Genomic DNA, 20,038 nt, shown 5'->3' on the forward strand with positions numbered 1-20,038 from the left:
TTAAAATTTATTTTTCATCCACATAAATACATTCCAAATTCAAAAGCACCAATTCACTTTTGTTCATACCACATTTCAGCACATTGGCTTATCATATATAACGCTAATGTGTCTGCATAGCGGCTTAAACCGATCATCACATGATTGTCTAATGTCAATCAACCAATCAATCAATCAATCAATCAATCAGTTTATTGCATGAAAGCCAGTGGCCCATATAAAAATATATATGTATAGTATGTACAACATATACAACGTATGACACACATTACAGTAAATCTTTTCTCAGTATGAGCATGTGGTGAATAAATAGAGCTGTCTCATGTTGGAAAAGGGATGCTTTACTTGAAAGTATTAAATAAAGTTTTGTAGCATTCTTGTGTGATCTTAGCCATGGCAGGAAATAAATCTGCCTTATGTTATTATATACAGGACAAATAAATAAAAAGTGAAGTTCATTCTCAACAGTGTTACAGAATGGGCAGAGCCTTTGTGATTTTATAATAGATGAACATCTTCCTTGATTGATATATAACTCATTTAGATCAAGTCTCCCGCGTATGAAAGCATTACGAAGGTTTGTATTACGTAGGTTGTATAGATACGACTCAGGTTCAAGTAGAGATTTAAACTCATGATAACAGTCATATCTTGAACTTTCATACAGAGATGAATGCCAGTCCTGTTTGAAGATATCAATAGCCCTGGTACGAAAATGTTTGATAAATGCATTAACATCGTCCAGGTTTTGGGATAACCAGGCAAATCTAAAACCACATCTAAAAGAGAAAATCTTAACAGATATGAAACTTCTTTAAAATTTATTTTTCATCCGCATAAAATACATTCCAAATTCAAAAGCACCAATTCACTTTTGTTCATACCACATTTCAGCACACTGGCTGATCATAATGCTCATGTGTCAGCACAGCAGCTTAAACTGATCATCATATGATTGTCTAATGTCATAAACTCATGGTCTCAGCTCCAGACTAAATTGACATTCCCATGTATGTCAAGGCTTGAACTGATGGTAGATAGTCACAAGTTTATTCAGAAGATTGTAGATGTGCCCATGATGTTCCAGTACTGAGAGACACTCGGATTGGGACATTGAGTTTGGCCATGTCCATACACAGAGCTGTGCTGTCTTCCATGACATCTTTCACAATACCTGCAACATATCACGCAGAGGAACACATGCTTCAATATTACAATTACTTTGGCACAAGTTAACATGTCTATCTTCAATCTGAAGTTATTGATACTACAAGTGAATACTTTTTTGAGGGTCCTCCAAATCAAACACTGAAAATGTCATGGACCTATATTTTAGAAGCTCTCTTAGCTCTAAGATAGTCATTAATGATAATGTATGGCACCTACAACTACTAGTATCTACACAAGATAATTTTGAAAATCTAACGCCTGGAGGTATATATGGAGATTCAGATATGAACAGTAAGCATGTGGTTATTATTACCCTGTACCTAAACTTTACCATTGCCTTCCCATTTTGAAAGACACATCACTCAAATAATTATAACATTTCAATCAAATTACTCTTATTTCCAATAAAATAAGTGATAATCTAGTAATGAAAAGAAAAGAAGATGGCAACTTGTCAGCATAAGGGTTAACAGTATTTCTTAACAGAATGAAGATACTACACACTGAACAACTGACGTTAGTGACTAGACACTCTCTATTTCTAATGGCAGGAAGACAAAAGGTATTTGAGATGTAAATGAATGGTGTGTACATTATTGTCCCATCAAACATTTCTCTGACCTTTGACTTTGTCTAAGTGTTCCTCTTCCACCTCATAAAGCAGTTCATCATGGATTTGGGCAAGAAGTCTGATAAACATCAATACAAGTTCAAGGTAAAATATTTTCAGTCTTTACAGACAAAAAGATTGAACTGTTTTGCAGAAATCCACATTATTTATTAGTGAGACAAATATGTTTGTACTGTATACATTCAGCATGTGCAAAATCTCACAGGGGTTTAATATTTCAGTGTGTCCAAAATTAAGGAAAAAAATTAAATGAAGACCCCTTTCAGACATTTTACACAGTGTCAAGAGGTCCTTGTTTCATCCAACAATTCCAAGCAAACGTGAAAAGAAGCCTCACTTCTGAACTTTTGGTATGATATGGGATCAACCTTTCGCTTTCCAGACAGGTGCTCAATTCACTTGACCATGGAGTCAGTGCTCAGACCTCAAAGTTTAAATAAGTGGGATGTAAAGGTGCAGCATGTCTATTTGTCCTATTTCCAAAAATATTTGATACATTAACGTATGAATAGTGCTCAGATAAGTAGGATCATAAAGGTGAAGTGTCTACTTGTCAGGTATTTGAATAAATACTTGCTACAATAATATTTATGAACTTTATAAATTATGTAACTAGAATCACTCATGTAATGTCTGTCATACCTAACTTTTGCACTCATGCCATGCTTGTTGAGATGACTTTGGACCTGTATCATTGCTGCCTTACACAAAGTAAGTAGGATCATAAAGGTGAAGTGTCTACTTGTCAGGTATTTGAATAAATACTTGCTACAATAATATTTATGAACTTTATAAATTATGTAACTAGAATCACTCATGTAATGTCTGTCATACCTAACTTTTGCACTCATGCCATGCTTGTTGAGATGACTTTGGACCTGTATCATTGCTGCCTTACACAAATCAGCAGCTGATCCTGTGTGTGGGTAAACATACAATATGTAATAACATCTTGTAGCAGCATTGCACAACTTGTACTCCAAATAGTTCAAAATCTAAACCTGTTTGTATTGCCATAAGCCACAAGCAAACTGACCATTTTAACAATGGTTGGCACTAAATCTCATGCAAGACATTGACATTATTGGTATTTCCTGTTTACTGATTACTTTCAGAACTCTCCAACCATGTCCAAGTGATATATCTTAAAGACTTGAAAGAAAGTTTGATTTTAATATGATTACCCTGAACACAAAAGTTAACAGCCTGCCTCCCAGCCTGTGCCCTCAGCTGGTGAGATGGATGATTAATGTGTGGGATGAGACGTTTCCTCTTGAAAATTGTATGTGTAAAACCTACAAATTGCAGAAATATGCATGGGCATTATTCTTGTTGATACGCACATTGAAGCTTGAAACATTTGTACTGGTAGAGTTGAAAATCATCCTTCATGTCATATAGTCTACTTTTTGCTTAAAGATAAACATGAATTACACTGACCATGTTGTTGGCAGAACTCGACACACTTCTTCGTGAAGCTGTTTACAGCTGGGAATTTCGCTGAAACCATAGGTAATCCAAATTAATGAACAACACGGAGAGCAGTGGTACAGTTGCCATTTGATCTGATTAATCTATTATTGAAGAGTTACCATGTTCCATGCCATGCTGTCCATTTCCAATCTAGGATCGAGCATTGATCATTGTGGTTGTATTCAAAACAGCACAACTTGTGACAAGTGTGTGAATTACTTTAATCAAGCATCTTACGATAGACAAAATGCCTAGGCCTAGCATTCCCCTATAAATCTTGTTAAAATAAATTAGCTTAGTAAATACATAATAATTCAGTACCAATAATAGCACCCTTAGAAACCACTAAATACTGATAATGATCAGTCATGCTCATCATGCTCATAATCATCATCATCATCATCATCATCATCATCTTCATCATCATCATCAAGAAAGTCCGCTGCAATACATACTGAGGAAACTAGTCATGATAGCCTTGGCATCATTGGGGCTCACTTTTAGATAATCAGCCAACTTTTCTTTACCTACAACACAACAATGGTTTTTGTTCAAAGTTATATGCTTCCAAAAGGAAGAATAGACTGGTGCTGGGTTTTCAAACATGAAAACAATCAGGATAGTTAGGATATGACTGAAGTACTATTCTCAGAATGATTGTTGGTTTCAACACTGCTATGAACAGTAGTCCAGTTATATCATGGCATGTCAGGCATATGACAGAATGGCACAACCCACAAACATGAGCATGGTGATAAAATAAATAATACATACTGTACATAATTCTTGAACTATTTATAATTTAATTCATAGCAATGTTTGCCAAGGTTGTTACACTATAACCAAATAATGCCATCTTTCATATTTGTTGGTTTTTTGGGCAAGAAATTTGTATTTGTTGGTTTTACTGATTTTGGGCATGAAACCTAGATTATGGTGAAGATATAAACAATATAAAAGACTCCATATCATTCAGCTTCCTCTTGTAGACACAAAATGTATTTTGAAATTATATACTTCATTTTTGGTAAATTGAGAAAAGTGGTTCAATTTTTTTGTTCTTAAATAAGAAAAGCAACACAGTGAGTGAACTTGAAACGATTTGTGACTTGATTTAAAGACAAGGGATCATCAGGCTCATTGGTGGATAAAGGAACTTGAAACTGGTGTGTATCATATTGACAGTTCTTCTTCAACTAAAACCATGTTACAAAAATATTGTGCAAAATGTCTTTAATCACTACTCAGCCAAACATCTAACAAAATGGTTGAAGATATTTGAACATGACAGCAAAATACATGTTCCAAATCAATACATACTCCCTGCATAATTTCCTCACAACTGGATGATGACAGCTGCAACTCACCTACTCCATACATGACTGAGTAGACTATTCTCTTAGTTTGTTCTCTCTCGGATGGACTGACTTCATCAACAGACTTGCCCAACCTACATGTGACAATCGACCGATTAAGTCTCACAACATACAACAGACATAAGAATACAGTGTACCAGGATGTGTACTTTTTCTAAAGACAATCACTTCTAGTAAAATGTCCAGTTACATACAGTTTGCACATCATTTTTTATAACCTCAATGAATCCCTCTAAACCTCAATCTTAAAAAAACAAAAGTAGTCCAAACCATTGTGATGTGAGTTTGATGAAGATGTCATGGAGTTGAGGATTGTTGAAGATACCCAGAAGGACTTGGTCATCAGCCAGATGAGCTAACAGTCTTAACTCTATCTGCTGAAAGTCTAAAAACATTTGTTAAGATATTGGTTAAAAAAAATAATATACAAACACTTCATCTGAATTCATTTATTGACTTGGAATATATAAGTGAGTGAGTGAGTTACTTTGCTTTTACACTGCTTTTATCAATATTTCAGCAATATCACAGTGTGGAACTCCAGAAACAGGTTCACACCATGTACCCTTGACTAATGCTTAGTTTCTGAATATATATTATTTTGATTCTACCAACTAACCCATATTAACTGAAAAGGAGACCCAGGGAGATGCGATTCAGAGGAAAACTAGACTGCTTCATTTAAGACTTGCACTGCAGAGGAGGTTTTGCAGGGGGCAAAATAATGTGGTTCAGGGACTGTGAGACTGACTAAATGTACCCATGTGGGGAATCGAACCTGGGTCTTCTGAGTGGTGAGCAAATGCTTTAATCACTATGATACTCCACCACCCCAGGAATTTATGAATATACGTTGGCAGAGTGAGAAGAATTCATTTCCCTTTGTGTTGGATAATCAAGGCTAGTTGCTCAAAATGAAATGACTGTTATGATCACAATATAGACGTACTATAGGGATAACAACTTCATTATTTCTTGAGGGCAACATTTCTCAAGAAACAGATTCTTCTTCTGTTGTCAAGCAGGAATACATCACAAAAATTGTGTCTATATTGTACTTCCCAGTTTCTGAAGTACCACTCAGACATGTTATGATCATGTAGAGCACATTTTTTCTACCATGACAAACTCATGCAATGTGATATCAAGGCACATCATAGGAGGGCCATTTATTTTATATCTAACTCAGTTTGGATGGAAACATAAATTCAAATCTTGAATACAAATACTTTCTGTTGATCAGTGTTTGAAAGAAAAATGACTTTCTCTACCTGCTGCCAGTAACAGGTGTCCATCATGGCTGATGAATGGTTCTCGAGCAAAGATCTGTGTTGCTTGTTCACTTACTTTACCTGGCAAAACAACCATACAACATTCATTAAGATGTCTGGAGTGACTGCTTGCACACACAGATTTGACGATTCAAACATTTCTTAAATTCTGTAATACATTTCAAAGCTTCAGGCTGACATGAAAACATGGGTAAAGTGAGTCAAAGGAAAGTCCAGGTAGTATGAAGTATTATGGGTCTTGGGAACATTTGGCTTAGTCTGTTGTACAGCCCCTGAAGTATATATATCCAAGAAAGTCCATGCAAGTCTAGAAAATGTGGCAAGTCTAGATTTCCTTAGCTTCACATACACCTTCAGTGGCATGTCAGTAATGGGTGATAAGAATCTTTGCACGTGTTTAGAAATTCCAAGAAATTATCACTCTGCAGATTTGTTTAGTCTCTGAAAATGAAGAAAGTCTCAGGGCTCCATTTCATTACACTATTTTTTTTCACTATGAACATTTATTTTCAGTAAAATAGGTTCATTTCAGAGACTAGCTGCTAGCCTACATTTGCCTTATCAATGGTAGATCACTGTCAGTGATCAATGGCTGATGGCCATGTGAAACAGTAACATCCTAAGTACATGTATAATAGTTATTACAGATATATCAAAGCTAATAATAATTTCTTTGGTGTGATGGGGGAAAATTGATTACTATTCTGTTTAAGTGTTATTATAGTAACTTTTACCAACCCAAGTCTTTTTTTCCTTTCTGTTTTATCATCAAAGAAGGTGCAAGGAACTAAGAAAAAAGACTGATGAATTCTTAATTTATTGGATGATAGTTGTTTGGGCTCCATATATAACATAAGTTTAACATCACATTTGAAAAAATTGAAAAAAAGGTTCTTGCTTTACCAACAATAAAGTTGTCCTGAACATCTGTGATGGTGACTGGAACCTTAGGTATGGCCTGTATATTGGGCTGGAATGATGTGAGTCTCCCTGTGGCAGCAGCTGTCTGGTCCCAGTGGGTTGCCAGGTAGCCTTTCTTCACACACGATGCCATCCCATCAACATAGGTAGACTTCAGTTTCTGCAGCTGTCAGTATCACAGGTACAAGATAAAATTTATTGGGTTTTTTCCTGGTCTTCCTCTGATAAAATTTGCAATATTTTGTACATGCATTCTTCAGGACTGTACCAACATTATAGATGGTTACATAGGCAAACAATCAGTCCAAATGTATCACCTTTCATGTAAAGAGAGTGAGTATGGTTTTAAGCTGCGTTCAGCAATACCTGGCAGGGTACCCCTCACCCATGTGAGGTACTGACCCCCTGTCTTCATGATAATGTATGAATGCCTTAGCAACTGCCTCATGGCAGTGTGTAACAGATCAACTGAAATTCCATGAGACCTGTGTCAGAAAATAGCACATGGACATTGCTAAGTTGTAAGGAGGTACTAAATCTGTTCTGAGTTGATGAAATGAAAATGCATCACATGATTTTAGGATGCTACTCACAATATATACAACTGGTTTAAATGACCTTTGAATCTCCCGTGATAATGGGTGATAATAAAGCATGTACCACCCTTTCTCAAAAGTGTGCACCCCACTTTCTCAAAGAGCAGCATCTGCCACTAAGACGTCATCACTTGCCAGTTGCAGTGATAAAGATGGAAATTTGCTGAGGCACAAAACAAGTACACTGTATGTATGTATCTTAGGAATAACTCACCTGCCTATATTCCAACACTATTGCAGGTAAAGTGTGAGTGTCCTTCAGCTGGGTCAGGGTGGCTTCAGAGGTTGACTTCTGATGGGCAATAGTGGTTTTGGCTATCTTACTCTTACTTGGTAACTTCTCATCCAGTCGAAGCTCTTCATACAGAACCTGAATGCACGAAGAATAAAAATCCAACCATTCCACATAACCATTTTTGGTATCATTAATACTGAATATGGTACTAGACTGATGGAACTATATATGGATGTAACCATGTCAGATGACTTATGGCTGAAACAAAGAAATTATATTTACAGGCATAGGCAGGAAGATGTGGAAGGACACATAGATGTCCAAAAAAAGTAAGTTTACAAATTCTGAACAGAAAAGTCCCTAAATTTGAAAATGATACATACAAATGACTGCTGACTGGTACATATTTTTTTCCAAAATAAACACTGTTAATGGAATGATTTTTCTTTAATGAAGCAGGACAAATTTGCAAAAATTGATAAAAATTACTTATAGACAGTTTTAATTCATTTTACATAGAGTGTAAAAAGGTATGTAAGTTGATCCCAATCAGTCTGTAATAACATATACCTATTGCCAGAGAAAATACATGAAAATCACCTGGAATCTGTCTATTATGGACTGGCCTGGGATCGGCTTATTTGTATGGGATCATTAGTAGTCTCACACAGGGCAATGTCAATCCAACACAGTCACAGTTTTGCACAGTTCTCTGACATTTTAACTGTCCTCTATCCTCAATATCAATACATTCTATCCTAGATCTATCTATTCTAGCGTTTTGATGGCACAGATGATCCCCTGATCTAATGACTGCAGGAGAGATGTTGTGTTTGCTGGCCAGAAATTTCAACTTCACTTCAACATTGCTTAAGTTGAATTTTGACCCATGTCAATGAGCAATATTATCTTCAAGCATAGTAAGTAATTATTTAAAAGTTCTTTTCCTCTGAATGTCACAAACAGTTATGGCTTGGTCAATGGCACATTCCACATCTGACATTAAAATGTCTGTGTGGATTCCATGTGTTGACAACCTACCTGTCTGAGCTGGGGATGACTGTTGATACAGAAACTATGCCCTGCTGAAGCAAAGGCTTTCTCCTCCAAATTTATCAGCTTTTTCTACAAACAAAAGTAGAAAACATACTAATATCTATTAATAGCTGCAACAAATGTATATAGTTTGACAGGAATAAGTCAGGAAGTTATAAGTTTAAGGCAAATATTACCATCACAGAGATATCATCACAATTCAGTTAAAATAATACAGAACAAAGTCTAAAATATAACTACAAACCAGCATGTATCAGATTGACAATTCAAAGGGAAGTTCCTGTCATAGATCTTTTGATGTAAGATCAACAAACACGAGATGAAATTTAAATGCCTTCAGTGGAAACGACCTATAAAATCTTTTAAAGTCTTGATAAACATTGCATTCTACCTTTAGTATATTAGAAGAAGCAACAAATATGGCTGTGTTGACTTTGAATCTCTGCATCTCGAGGTGTGCTAACAACGGAATCAGGCTGGTCTCAACGTTGCTGAATAACCCCCAGAGATCATGTGACCACAGCCGCTCTCTCATCTTGATCATGATGTCTTGGAGGAGGGTTAGATCATAGTCCAGACTTTTCACACCATCGTGAATCACCTACATTCATACATAACTGTGTACAGAAAGGCAGAAAGGAATAGAACTTAAGCGTAATGTCATTAACACACAGACAGTTTTTCCAAAATGTTATAAAAATATTAACAAAACTGAGTGAAAAAATATAGATCCCATTGACTTTCAAAAACAGAAATGTTAATTGCCAAGAGCTTGACAATTAGCCTCCCTATTAAATGTTAAATTTAGAATTTTGAGAGACTTACGTCAGCCTCTGGTCTAAAGTGAGCACCTTGTAAATGTTCATTCAGTGCAGTAAAGTCAGTTAATCACAGGACATATAACAAGAGTAAGGTTCATTGAGAAAAATGCAAGAATACAAGTATGTCATTGAAGAACAATGCACATCGCCACATTTGACCCTATTGACAGGTACCACAAATCATTATTTTACTCTTTGTATTTTTCACTTTGGTTTTGAATCCTTCTGTTTAAACTGGTTGTGCTTTTCAGAGGTTGTGGACTGATCTCCTGGCCATACTAAATTGACTGACTACGCTTCTGCATGGAATCTTAAACATGGTTTTACCTCCCCTCCCCCCACGCCAGCCCCACCTCACCTTACCTCACCTCACCTCTTATGAATTCACCTATACATTATTACAAACAGTCATCAACCGATATGACTACAGAAATGTTACACTGATAGTGTGTCGAACTCCAGACTCCTTAATGACATCTTGTAGACACCTAGGTGGTTTGTCAGAATTCAGCAACCAGGAACCAACTACTGGATCCAGGAGTCTCCATGAAGAACAATCTGCAAAAAATATTTTGAGCATTCAAAACATTTCTGTTAGTCCAAGCCATAATTATCACCTTTTAAGTTGAATGAGATGTTTCAAGTCTTCCTAGACACTACACCTGTTTGTATCACTAATCACTCACTGTATTTTTTATCATTCAAATCTCCTAGCCCATATGTTTTTACTTTCAAATATCACTTGTACCCACTTGTGCAATGTTGCACAACTGTTAACATACTGAATATGATAACCAAGCGGATAACAGTCCATGACAATTAATACAGTTGTCTCCCTTGATGTGCTTTGCCACTTCGGTGAAATAATTGCTCTTCCACAATAATCTACATATTTTTAAGAATAACTGATAAATAATAAGGAAAGTATAACTTTGGATGTCAAAACTAACCAGTGTTTTCAATGAGGGAGACCGACAGGTAAAACAAATAACTTCCAGCTTGCATTGTTGATATTTTTCCTTAAAACAACAAAAAGGATAATATGGCCAATTTCAGCAAACTATTAGAAAAAATTGTCTTAAATGTTTTGCCAAGAGATGCAAAAAGCGTTTGACAGTTTAGGAGGAAAAGCTAAGCAATTATCTAATTTTCATTCCAGGAGTAGAATATTATGACACTTTTTAAGATGTTTCAAGTACCGGTAAAACATCTGAAAATTAAGTAAAGGATGTTTGGAACGTTTCACAATTTCATACACTATTTTTGCTTTGTAAACCTTGATGAAATTTTATTACCTGAAATAATGTTTATGGGCCAGTTTCAGCAAACTATTAGAAAAAATTGTCTTAAATGTTTTGCCAAGAGATGCAAAAAGCGTTTGACAGTTTAGGAGGAAAAGCTAAGCAATTATCTAATTTTCATTCCAGGAGTAGAATATTATGACACTTTTTAAGATGTTTCAAGTACCGGTAAAACATCTGAAAATTAAGTAAAGGATGTTTGGAACGTTTCACAATTTCATACACTATTTTTGCTTTGTAAACCTTGATGAAATTTTATTACCTGAAATAATGTTTATGGAACTAAACTGTAATTGTTGTTTCAAGCTTTGTTCATTTACAACATACATGTATTTGGTTCTTGTTTTCAATTAATCTTAAATCTCAAATTGTTTCTGATATCAGCACATATTTTTCACATATTGATTTTACTCTTATAATCTATCATACCTTTATTCCACGTTTCTTCAAGAAGCTTGAACAGTTCAATGCATACTTGTTTTCCATTCATCACTATTTTCTCAATACTGTTATTCTCCATTATATCTAAGAAAAAGTTTCTGAAAATATAAATATATTGTACTTTAAAGGCGATAATTATCAATAGTGTCATATTAACATGTAAGAATTATGTAAGTATATAAAACAACATAATTAAAGAATAAATAACCTGTATACAAAGGATGATTATGTTGGAACTTTAGGCATATTAAACCAGAAAGAGAAAAGAAAGGCGTAAGAGACACTATATCTGAGCATTTAAGCAGTCATTTGGTTTATTCAATGTACTTGAACCAGTTCATGTAGAATTTATCATCTGCTGTGCAGGAAAACAGAGCCACAGACGATCCTGGTTGGGACTTCATAGTGAATGCCTTCATAGCTACAAACTTGAGCTGAAATGAACAAGTTTTATGGGTGTTCTGATACTAACAGATATTTTATTATCCATTTCATTTATCCCATTAATGATCCTATCATCCATGTTTTTCTCTGCATTACAGATATCATAAATTAGATAAGGTGTTTGAAATAAAAATGTCAGGATCCAGATTTTAACTGAAGTTTCCAAGAGTGTTTAAAGAAACTAAACTTACATGATGACAAATGCATGTTCTTACCGCTATCTTTCGTTGTTCATTCTGCTTAACACTTACTTAGCCACTTACAGTTTCTGCTAATCTGACATAGCTGATTGCAGCATACAGAGCACATACTCTATCACATCAAACATTTGCCGAAACAAACAAAGACATGCCCTGATTGTGTAATCATGATTTTACAATATTCAGGTCAACTAAGTAAAAATAAGTCACTCCAGACTGTCATAATGCTATAATGATTAGGACGGTAATGAATACAGCATGGGCCATTATGATATGTTTTATGAATATATAGTAACAGATACAAATATTTATTCATGAATACTTTATGTTTAATGTGGCAAACATGTCATTTAATTGCTTAGGTTGAAACTTATCAATAATTTCTATAGAGCAAAAGAGCAATACATCACAAACAGTGCTTTGGTTAAACAGCTCAAGTTACACAATTGCATAGCTTGGATATATTCTGCGTGTGTCAGTTACATGAATAACAAACAATCTTTTAAAAATATTCATAACTATTTAACTCCAGTGACTGAATACACAAGTGAATCATTACAGAACTAAGTATGATACACCACTGAATAATTTACAGTTTCTTTAAGCCAGTAATCTCAATTTGTATGGATACTTAACAACTGAACATTTTGGTTGAATTTCACATTTGGCATGTATAACCTTTAGTGTGAATCTGATCATCTGGCACAAAACCCTTCCATTATTTTACCTTTAGTCCTGCTGGCTGGAAGCACCTCATGCTAGTTGTATTGTCTGAATACACAACACTAATGCATACAGATTGACTGCTGCAGATGTATTGCTTCATCCTGTTCCTTGACTCTTCTGACAAGTGATGCATCTCTATGACACTTGTATGCCCATCTGTTGCGTAGTCTTCATTTAACTGGAAACAAGATATACTAAAAGATTCAAAATGAAAATAAAGAATGTCATCACTTAAAATGTATTGGTTCATTTGTCATCACACTTATGAATATTAATACAGATGCCCAACTGTTGCATAGTCTTCATTTAACTGGAAACATGATAAACTAAAAGATACAAACTGAAAACAAAGATTGTCATCACATAAAATGTATTGGTTAATTTGTCATGAAACTTATGAATATCAATAGAGAGTTGATACTTCAATGATGCAGAAAATATTGTATCTATCAAAATATAAAAAGGTAAAGACTGACAATGACAAAAACAGAAATGATCTGTTTCTGAAAGGATCAGCCAAGTTCATGTTTCACTTAAGCATATTCCATTGATGAATGGGAAAATAGTTCAGATGAATATCACAGTAGAATCTTGTTTTATAAATGGTAACAGTATGTGTGTCATGTAACAGGGGGCAAACAAAGATCAGTTTGTACTTAGGTCTCATTGGGTTTTTTTCATTATACCATTTCCTGATACCAGCTGCAGACAGTTTCTCCAATCAGTAGGCCATATTGCATCAGTAGCAAGAAGACAAAGTCAACAATATCCCCCACAATGGCAAAATATTCTACATGAATACGTCTACTGATTATGATATAATATGTCAGCGTTTTGGTGTGAATAAGGCAGAGTGGAAGGAGAGTATTGTAAGGTTTTACAGTTCTGCTCCTGAAAAGAACACTACCACCAAATTCAGTAGAGGTCAAAGTTGTTGCCGTGGAAATACAAAAATATTTTATTCAGAAGTCAACCCTACCAAAAGGCACCACTATACCACCAGGCCTATCTATATGCCAAGTTTGGTGAAGAAATAGTGAATGGTTTTAAAGTTTTGCTCCAGAAAAGAGCACAACCACCGATTTCAAAGTCAAACTTTTTGTCATGGAAACCACAAAAAATAAATTTCATACACTAGTGTAGCAGCCAAAAGGCACATATGGGGATCATGTTGAACACAGGAAGATGTGTACCAAGGTTGATAAAGCAAAAAGGTTGCGATATCTGCTCCGGACAAGATAACATTCTCAAAGTCACAGCTAACTCATGTTTCCATGGAAACCACAAAAATTAAAATTAAAATGTTGGTCTAATCCCCAAAACACATATCTAGGGATCATGCTTGATATGTGAACCAAGTTTGATAAAGCTAGCATGTATAGTTTGGAAGATCTGCTCCAGACAAGATGACATCCTCATCATCTGTCACTGTACAGCCTAAGTCATGTTTTCATGGAAACCAAAAAAAAAACCAAAATTCATGTCAATGTCTAATCCCGAAAAGGCACGTCTAGGGATCATGCTTGATATATGTTCTGAGTCTTATAAAGCTAGCATGTGTAGTTCCAGACCAGAAGACATCCTCATAGTCACAGCCTAAGTCATGTTTCCATAGAAACAGCAAAAATAAAATTCACGTCTGGTTGTAATCCCCCAAAAGCACATATAGGGATCATGCTTGACGTGTGTACCAAGTTTGGTTAAGCCTTAAAAAGTAGTCTAGGAGCTATGCTTCAGACAAAGTATGCAGATGGATGGACGGACGGACCAAACCAGACTCTACATCCCCTGCAACTTCTTGATAATGATCTGAAAATACATTACGGTTTCTTGTATTTGGGAAGGGACTAATGGACCACAATTAAGTAAAATGACTCAAATACTCATCCCTTCTGAGAGTTGGGAAAAATCTGCTAAATACTATGAAGCCAAAAACGTATCTGTGAATTTTACTGGGCATTTTATTATTCTTGTGAGACATTATGTCATATGGCTTTTATAAAGAAAAAACACTTCTGCCTGTATAGTTCAAAATAATGATTCGAATATACATATATATTGACCAGTTACTACCTGATTAGCGGTAGTTTGCCTTCCACTGGAGATCTTAGACTTCTTTGCTTTGCCAAAATCTGGAATCTTGGGGGTCTTCTCAGAGATATCTCTTTCTCCTACATATCATAAGGGAGCATTTCATGAGATGAAATGTTTCTTGTTTCATGAATGTTGATTGCACAATGATGAGTTCATAGAACATACCCCATGTAAACAGTTCATCTTCTACCATAGCCTTTTGTTAATAAATCTATTTATTGTTGGATTAATTTTAAAGAAGGAGCTGATACTGGAATAAGTGGGTTAGTATTATTTGCTAGTTATGATTTTGCAATATTGGGTTGTAAAACCGAGCATGTCAGCCACTGGTGCTAAACTCTAGGAGATAACTATTGTTTTATACCAGGATCTACAAATGTGGAATCAGGTCATACCTGGCATGGTTGTTGATGCTTTCATCTTTCTCCCTGCTTCCCTGCAAAGATATTTCCGGCTCTCTCAAAAGAAATTATGTTGCATCTACTGTTCATAGTACTAAACATACCATTCAGTATTGCATGACAGTCCATTCAGATATCCTTACGTACAGGATGAGTTCAAAATAATGTTTAGTTTCTACCTATTCAAATTCCAACAAATATTCTGTGCAAGGTTAATTTGAAATACCAATGATGTATTTCTCCTTATGTATTTAAGAGCTAAGGATTAAACAATTAAATATAGAAAGAAAGTTTGTGAAAAATTCTATCCAAAGGCTTAATTAATGCTGCAAAGGGGTAACATTTGAAACATCAACAGATCATTGGATGTCAGTACCTCATCTGCTTGTTTAATTCCAGTTTCCTAGCAACAGCAGATGGTTGCTGTTGAAAATAGCTTTCAATGTGACTCTGACATCCCTTTCGCTGCAAACTTGGAGCACTTTGTTTGTCAGTTGAAATACCTTCTACTGTTTCAGCTGAAACAGCTTCCCCTGTTGTTTTATTTTGGATTGTGCTTCCATAAGTGACAGTATTGTCCGTATTTTGTTCTTTGGAACAGTGGCTGAGATTCTTGCTGCTTTGGTCAACCTGAACAAATGGATTACCTGGATTCATATTTGAGTCATGTTCTTCATGTCCAATGTTCATTTCATGTTCCTCCCGAATAGGCATCCTTTGTACATCAACATCCTTGTTTTGCTCAATGGCTATCTCTTCACTGCTGATTTCCAAAGGTACTACCTGGGACGTGAAAAGATCTTGAGATGCAAAATACAGATCTTCATCATCAGTTGTCAGGGTGGAGCCATTAGCTTCTAAAGTCATTGTAGGAACCAGGGTCAACTCACCCTGTTCCAGGAAGCCAAGGTTGAAAGATGTCTCTGGTATGGCATCCACCACTGATTGTGATATGTTGGGACATTTAGAATTGTAATGTACAAGCTGATTTTCCATAACAGTCTCTGAACATTTTTCCTTCCAAGTTCTGTCATTAATATCTAAATCGTATGCCCTCAGTTTCTTTGTGCTGTGAAAGTCATCAAATAATGGTGCTTCTAGTCTTTTCCTTTTTTCCAATTTTGCCCTTTCTCGGTCATTAGCTGCTAAAAGACTCATGGCATCAAGATCATATGTGTTAGCTGGACTTTCATTTTCTGTTTGAATCTCCTCATAAAATGTATCCTGGTTAATGGTAGGGACATTTTTGCCTGCATTTGGTGGCAAGAAATTAATTTCACTTTTCTGAGCTAATTCAAAAGCCCTCTTGAAAATTTGTTCAGTGACAAATGGTGAATCTGGCGGTTCTGTTTTAATGTGAATAGATTCATTTAGGCTCAGCTGGCATCCAGTTCTTTGAGAAATGACTTTGTTGATATTTCTCAGATTCTGAAGTGGATAGTTGTTGGAGTTGGTGACAGACCGACAAGAAGGAGGTTCAGCCTTGAACTGGTTGGAATAGATTGATCTGTAGTATTCATTTGGGTCTGAAATGAAGAACAGGTTACTTGTAATGAACGGCCATAAAACACTATTATCAGAAGCAGAAAAATGATTACTTATTTTCATAGACAATATAGTTATGGGGAGCAGAATTTAATTGTTTTATGTGTAGAATAGACACAGCAATCCTTGGGTCACAGAGGTTAAAGCTCTCATAGTGCTTCAAGTTTTGAAGTCAACTTTACAGTATAGTTAGTACGAATGCAACAACAAAAGTCGCAAGGTCATAGCCTTACAAGAAGTTGTAAAATGGGAACCAGATTTTGTACTTTTATGATAAATATAGTGGAAATTCTAGGATGATTAGTGATAACATTCACAGGGTTCCAGATAAGGGCTGTATCAACGTATGTATGAAAAAATATGTGCAGTAGTAGTAAAGAAAAAGTAGCAGATACGCACCACAGCAGTGGTGTATGGTCTTATTATCTGAAAAAAGTATTGTTTTATTGTTTATTGACTTGTTTACATGAGAGAAGCAATGCTGTGGTGGATAAATAAAACAAAACGCAAGATTACTGGTACTCCATCAAACTTCCACTAAATACTCTGAATGCACCCTTAAGGTTGAAAATAGGAGTAAAAATGAAAAAACCCCGAAACATTCCAACTCTGAAGACTAAGGGCATTTTCATCCCTTGTTAAGCATAGTCTGATTTATTGACTGATTCTGTTCAATGCTAGAAACAAGCGTTTTGTTCTCATGATCTGTCTAAGACAAAACATTGTTTGCTGGAAGTGCTGGATGTTCTATAAAATAATGTGTTGTACAGTCAAAAAAACATGATTGGAAAATATCACCTGTTTAAAAACATAAAAAAAAAACAAAGCCCCACAAGGAATGATATAGAACAGTCTTTCACCTTGAGAAAGTTGCTCCTTTTTCATTTGTGCCATCAGATACTGGTCTCGCATCTTGCTGTACTTCCTCTGTAGTGACAACATGACTTGCTGAGCATCTCGGGAAAGGTTGTCATACCACTTGAGGGGAAGTAAGTCCTCACTACATGACATATTCATCCTGAAACAAAATATTTTAACCTGATACTGATTAGCTGTTATAATGCAGATTTGTTATTGCATGAAACCAGTTCATTCTATGAGTAAGGCTATAAGAGAAAGCTATAAAGGTCTGAATATATTTACATATAAGCAGAGGCTAGAATGCAGTTCACTAGTGCTTGCAACGTCTTATTTACACATTATTGGATTGGCTGCTTCATAAAATATCTGAAATTACAAAGAAATAAGAGCTTCAAAAAGTTAAAACTTGTGTATCACACGTTCTAATACATTTCCAGAAACCAGAATTGGCACTTGCCCCGTAGTCCTTACCAAACAATAGTTAAGCCAACTTAACTTGTCTTAAGGTATCACAAGTGTTTGTTGATAAATCTAATTATTATCTTTATGGTTTTTGCTATATGTTGTCATTATGACGAAATATGAGGATTATTTGACCTCCTAGTATCCTTACATTCAGAGACGTATATCATAACAATCTATTCACCCATGAAAATTCAGAAAGTAAACCTCAAATGACCGACAATGGGGTGCGAAGCAGACGATGGTTTCCAATTTCCACTTCCGGTTCCATTCGGTATTTCTCGTAAAAGGTCGGAAATCACTCGGAAGAAACTTTCGTCACTACTCGCTCCTTACCGTAACCTCCAGGAAGATTCGCACCTCTCTTGATGCTTTTTATGCGCGAAAACATAGGTAAGATAAGATATTTATTGCAAAGCATTTAATTAAGAAACAATTGATCCTTATCATAACAATAAGACGGCCATAATTTTCAAATGTTCACACGCCTGGGACACGCAGAACGCACATTACAAAGCATATACATATATGTACATATCTGGAGATGGAAACAGCTACAGATTCATTACTCTCCCACTCGCATAGTTGGGAAGTGCATACATTTTCATCCTGGATCGTGGCTTTGTCCCCCTTAAAGGGGACCTACCCCCAGGACGCTCCATGCCTCAGTCCTGCGTTACAAGAAGGTCCCAGCATCCATTTGCCGAGATAGTCACGGAGGAAGCAGGGTCGCAGAGCGCGCACATGCTCACGTTCATGTGTCTGAAACGTCAAGGATAACCATCTTGAATTAAACTTCTCACTTATGTAGGGGTTGTTACAAGAGAAGGTAAAGAATATTTTACACAGATTCTAACTACATGTACAGTGATTAAAATATGAAAGCGTTGCAAGATTTAACAAGACTATCAAACTGAAATATTGCAAAACTTCACGACAAGGTGGTCACAGTCGGTCAGTACACTGCCGCCAAGAGTGACCATATGGGAATTGGTCTGTCTGGGAAGGAATAAATAGTGGGTAAGCACTAAGTTATGCCATCTCTATGACAGCATCATGCAGAGCGTGCATGAGGGGTCCCTATCTACCTATCCGCCTAAATTTCCCAGTCAAGCGCAGTCAGCATTGGGCCTACTGGGGAATGCTGAGAAATACAGGGGGCACAGAGTGTACCAACCCTAACTAGCTGGTCTGTTGCTGCAAGAACCATGTTTTCCTGAAAAATGAGTTTGTCTGGTCCCCTTTAAGCTTCGTGGCAGTCGCCCTACCCCTAGAAGAGACCTTGGTCCACCTTGGGCCATGGAATGTCTTCGTGGCAGTCGTCCTACCCCTAGAAGAGACCTTGGTCCACCTTGGTCCATGGAATGTCTTCGTGGCAGTCGTCCTACCCCTAGAAGAGACCTTTGTCCACCTTGGTCCATGGAATGTCTTCGTGGCAGTCGTCCTACCCCTAGAAGAGACCTTAGTCCACTTTTGTCCATGGAATGTCTTCGTGGCAGTCGTCCTACCCCTAGGAGAGACCCTGGTCCACCTTTGTCCATGGAATGTCTTCTTAGCAGTCACCCTGCCTCTGGGAGACTTCACGGAGATAATGAGAGGTTTAATGCTTCACATCAATACATAGTTAATGAATGCCAAATATATGCGTTTATGATCATTCCTTTAAAAAAAAAGAAAAGAAAAATAACAAAAAATAACAAAACATTGTAGCCTGACACAAGTTGTTATTTTCACGTGACGTCATGGTGAACAAAGGATGTTTCTTATGTTTTCCTCAAGCATTTTTGGAAAAACTCCCTGGACCTACGTCAGCTTCGTGGCAGTGGGCCTGCCTCCAGAAGATTCCTTGGTTCGCTTCTGTCCATGGAATGTCTTCTTGGCAGTCGTGCTGTCTCTGGGGGGACTTCGCGGTCCAATTCTGCCTCCAGGACGATGGTGTCCACGATCCTAAAGACTCTCTGGTGTATTTCTGCGGGCTTGTTGTGGTGATTG

At 36.4% G+C, this 20,038-nt stretch overlaps 1 protein-coding gene across 1 annotated transcript; it reads right to left on the reverse strand.

Moving 5' to 3' along the window:
• Positions 1–804: 804 nt before the first annotated feature.
• On the reverse strand, positions 805–10,129 carry LOC137266049 (DNA polymerase nu-like). The gene is made up of 13 exons (XM_067801547.1): positions 9,142–10,129; positions 8,736–8,819; positions 7,674–7,829; positions 6,846–7,029; positions 5,922–6,002; positions 4,921–5,035; positions 4,642–4,724; positions 3,730–3,801; positions 3,242–3,301; positions 2,986–3,096; positions 2,636–2,717; positions 1,792–1,859; positions 805–1,174 (listed from the first exon to the last, which is right to left on the reverse strand). Exons 1-13 carry the CDS (start codon positions 9,292–9,294, stop codon positions 1,050–1,052), a joined length of 1,374 nt encoding a protein of 457 aa, XP_067657648.1. The 5' UTR covers positions 9,295–10,129; the 3' UTR covers positions 805–1,049.
• Positions 10,130–20,038: the final 9,909 nt, after the last annotated feature.

This window comes from Haliotis asinina, chromosome 15 (assembly GCF_037392515.1).
Source record: "Haliotis asinina isolate JCU_RB_2024 chromosome 15, JCU_Hal_asi_v2, whole genome shotgun sequence".
Classification (NCBI taxonomy): Eukaryota; Metazoa; Mollusca; class Gastropoda; order Lepetellida; family Haliotidae; genus Haliotis; species Haliotis asinina.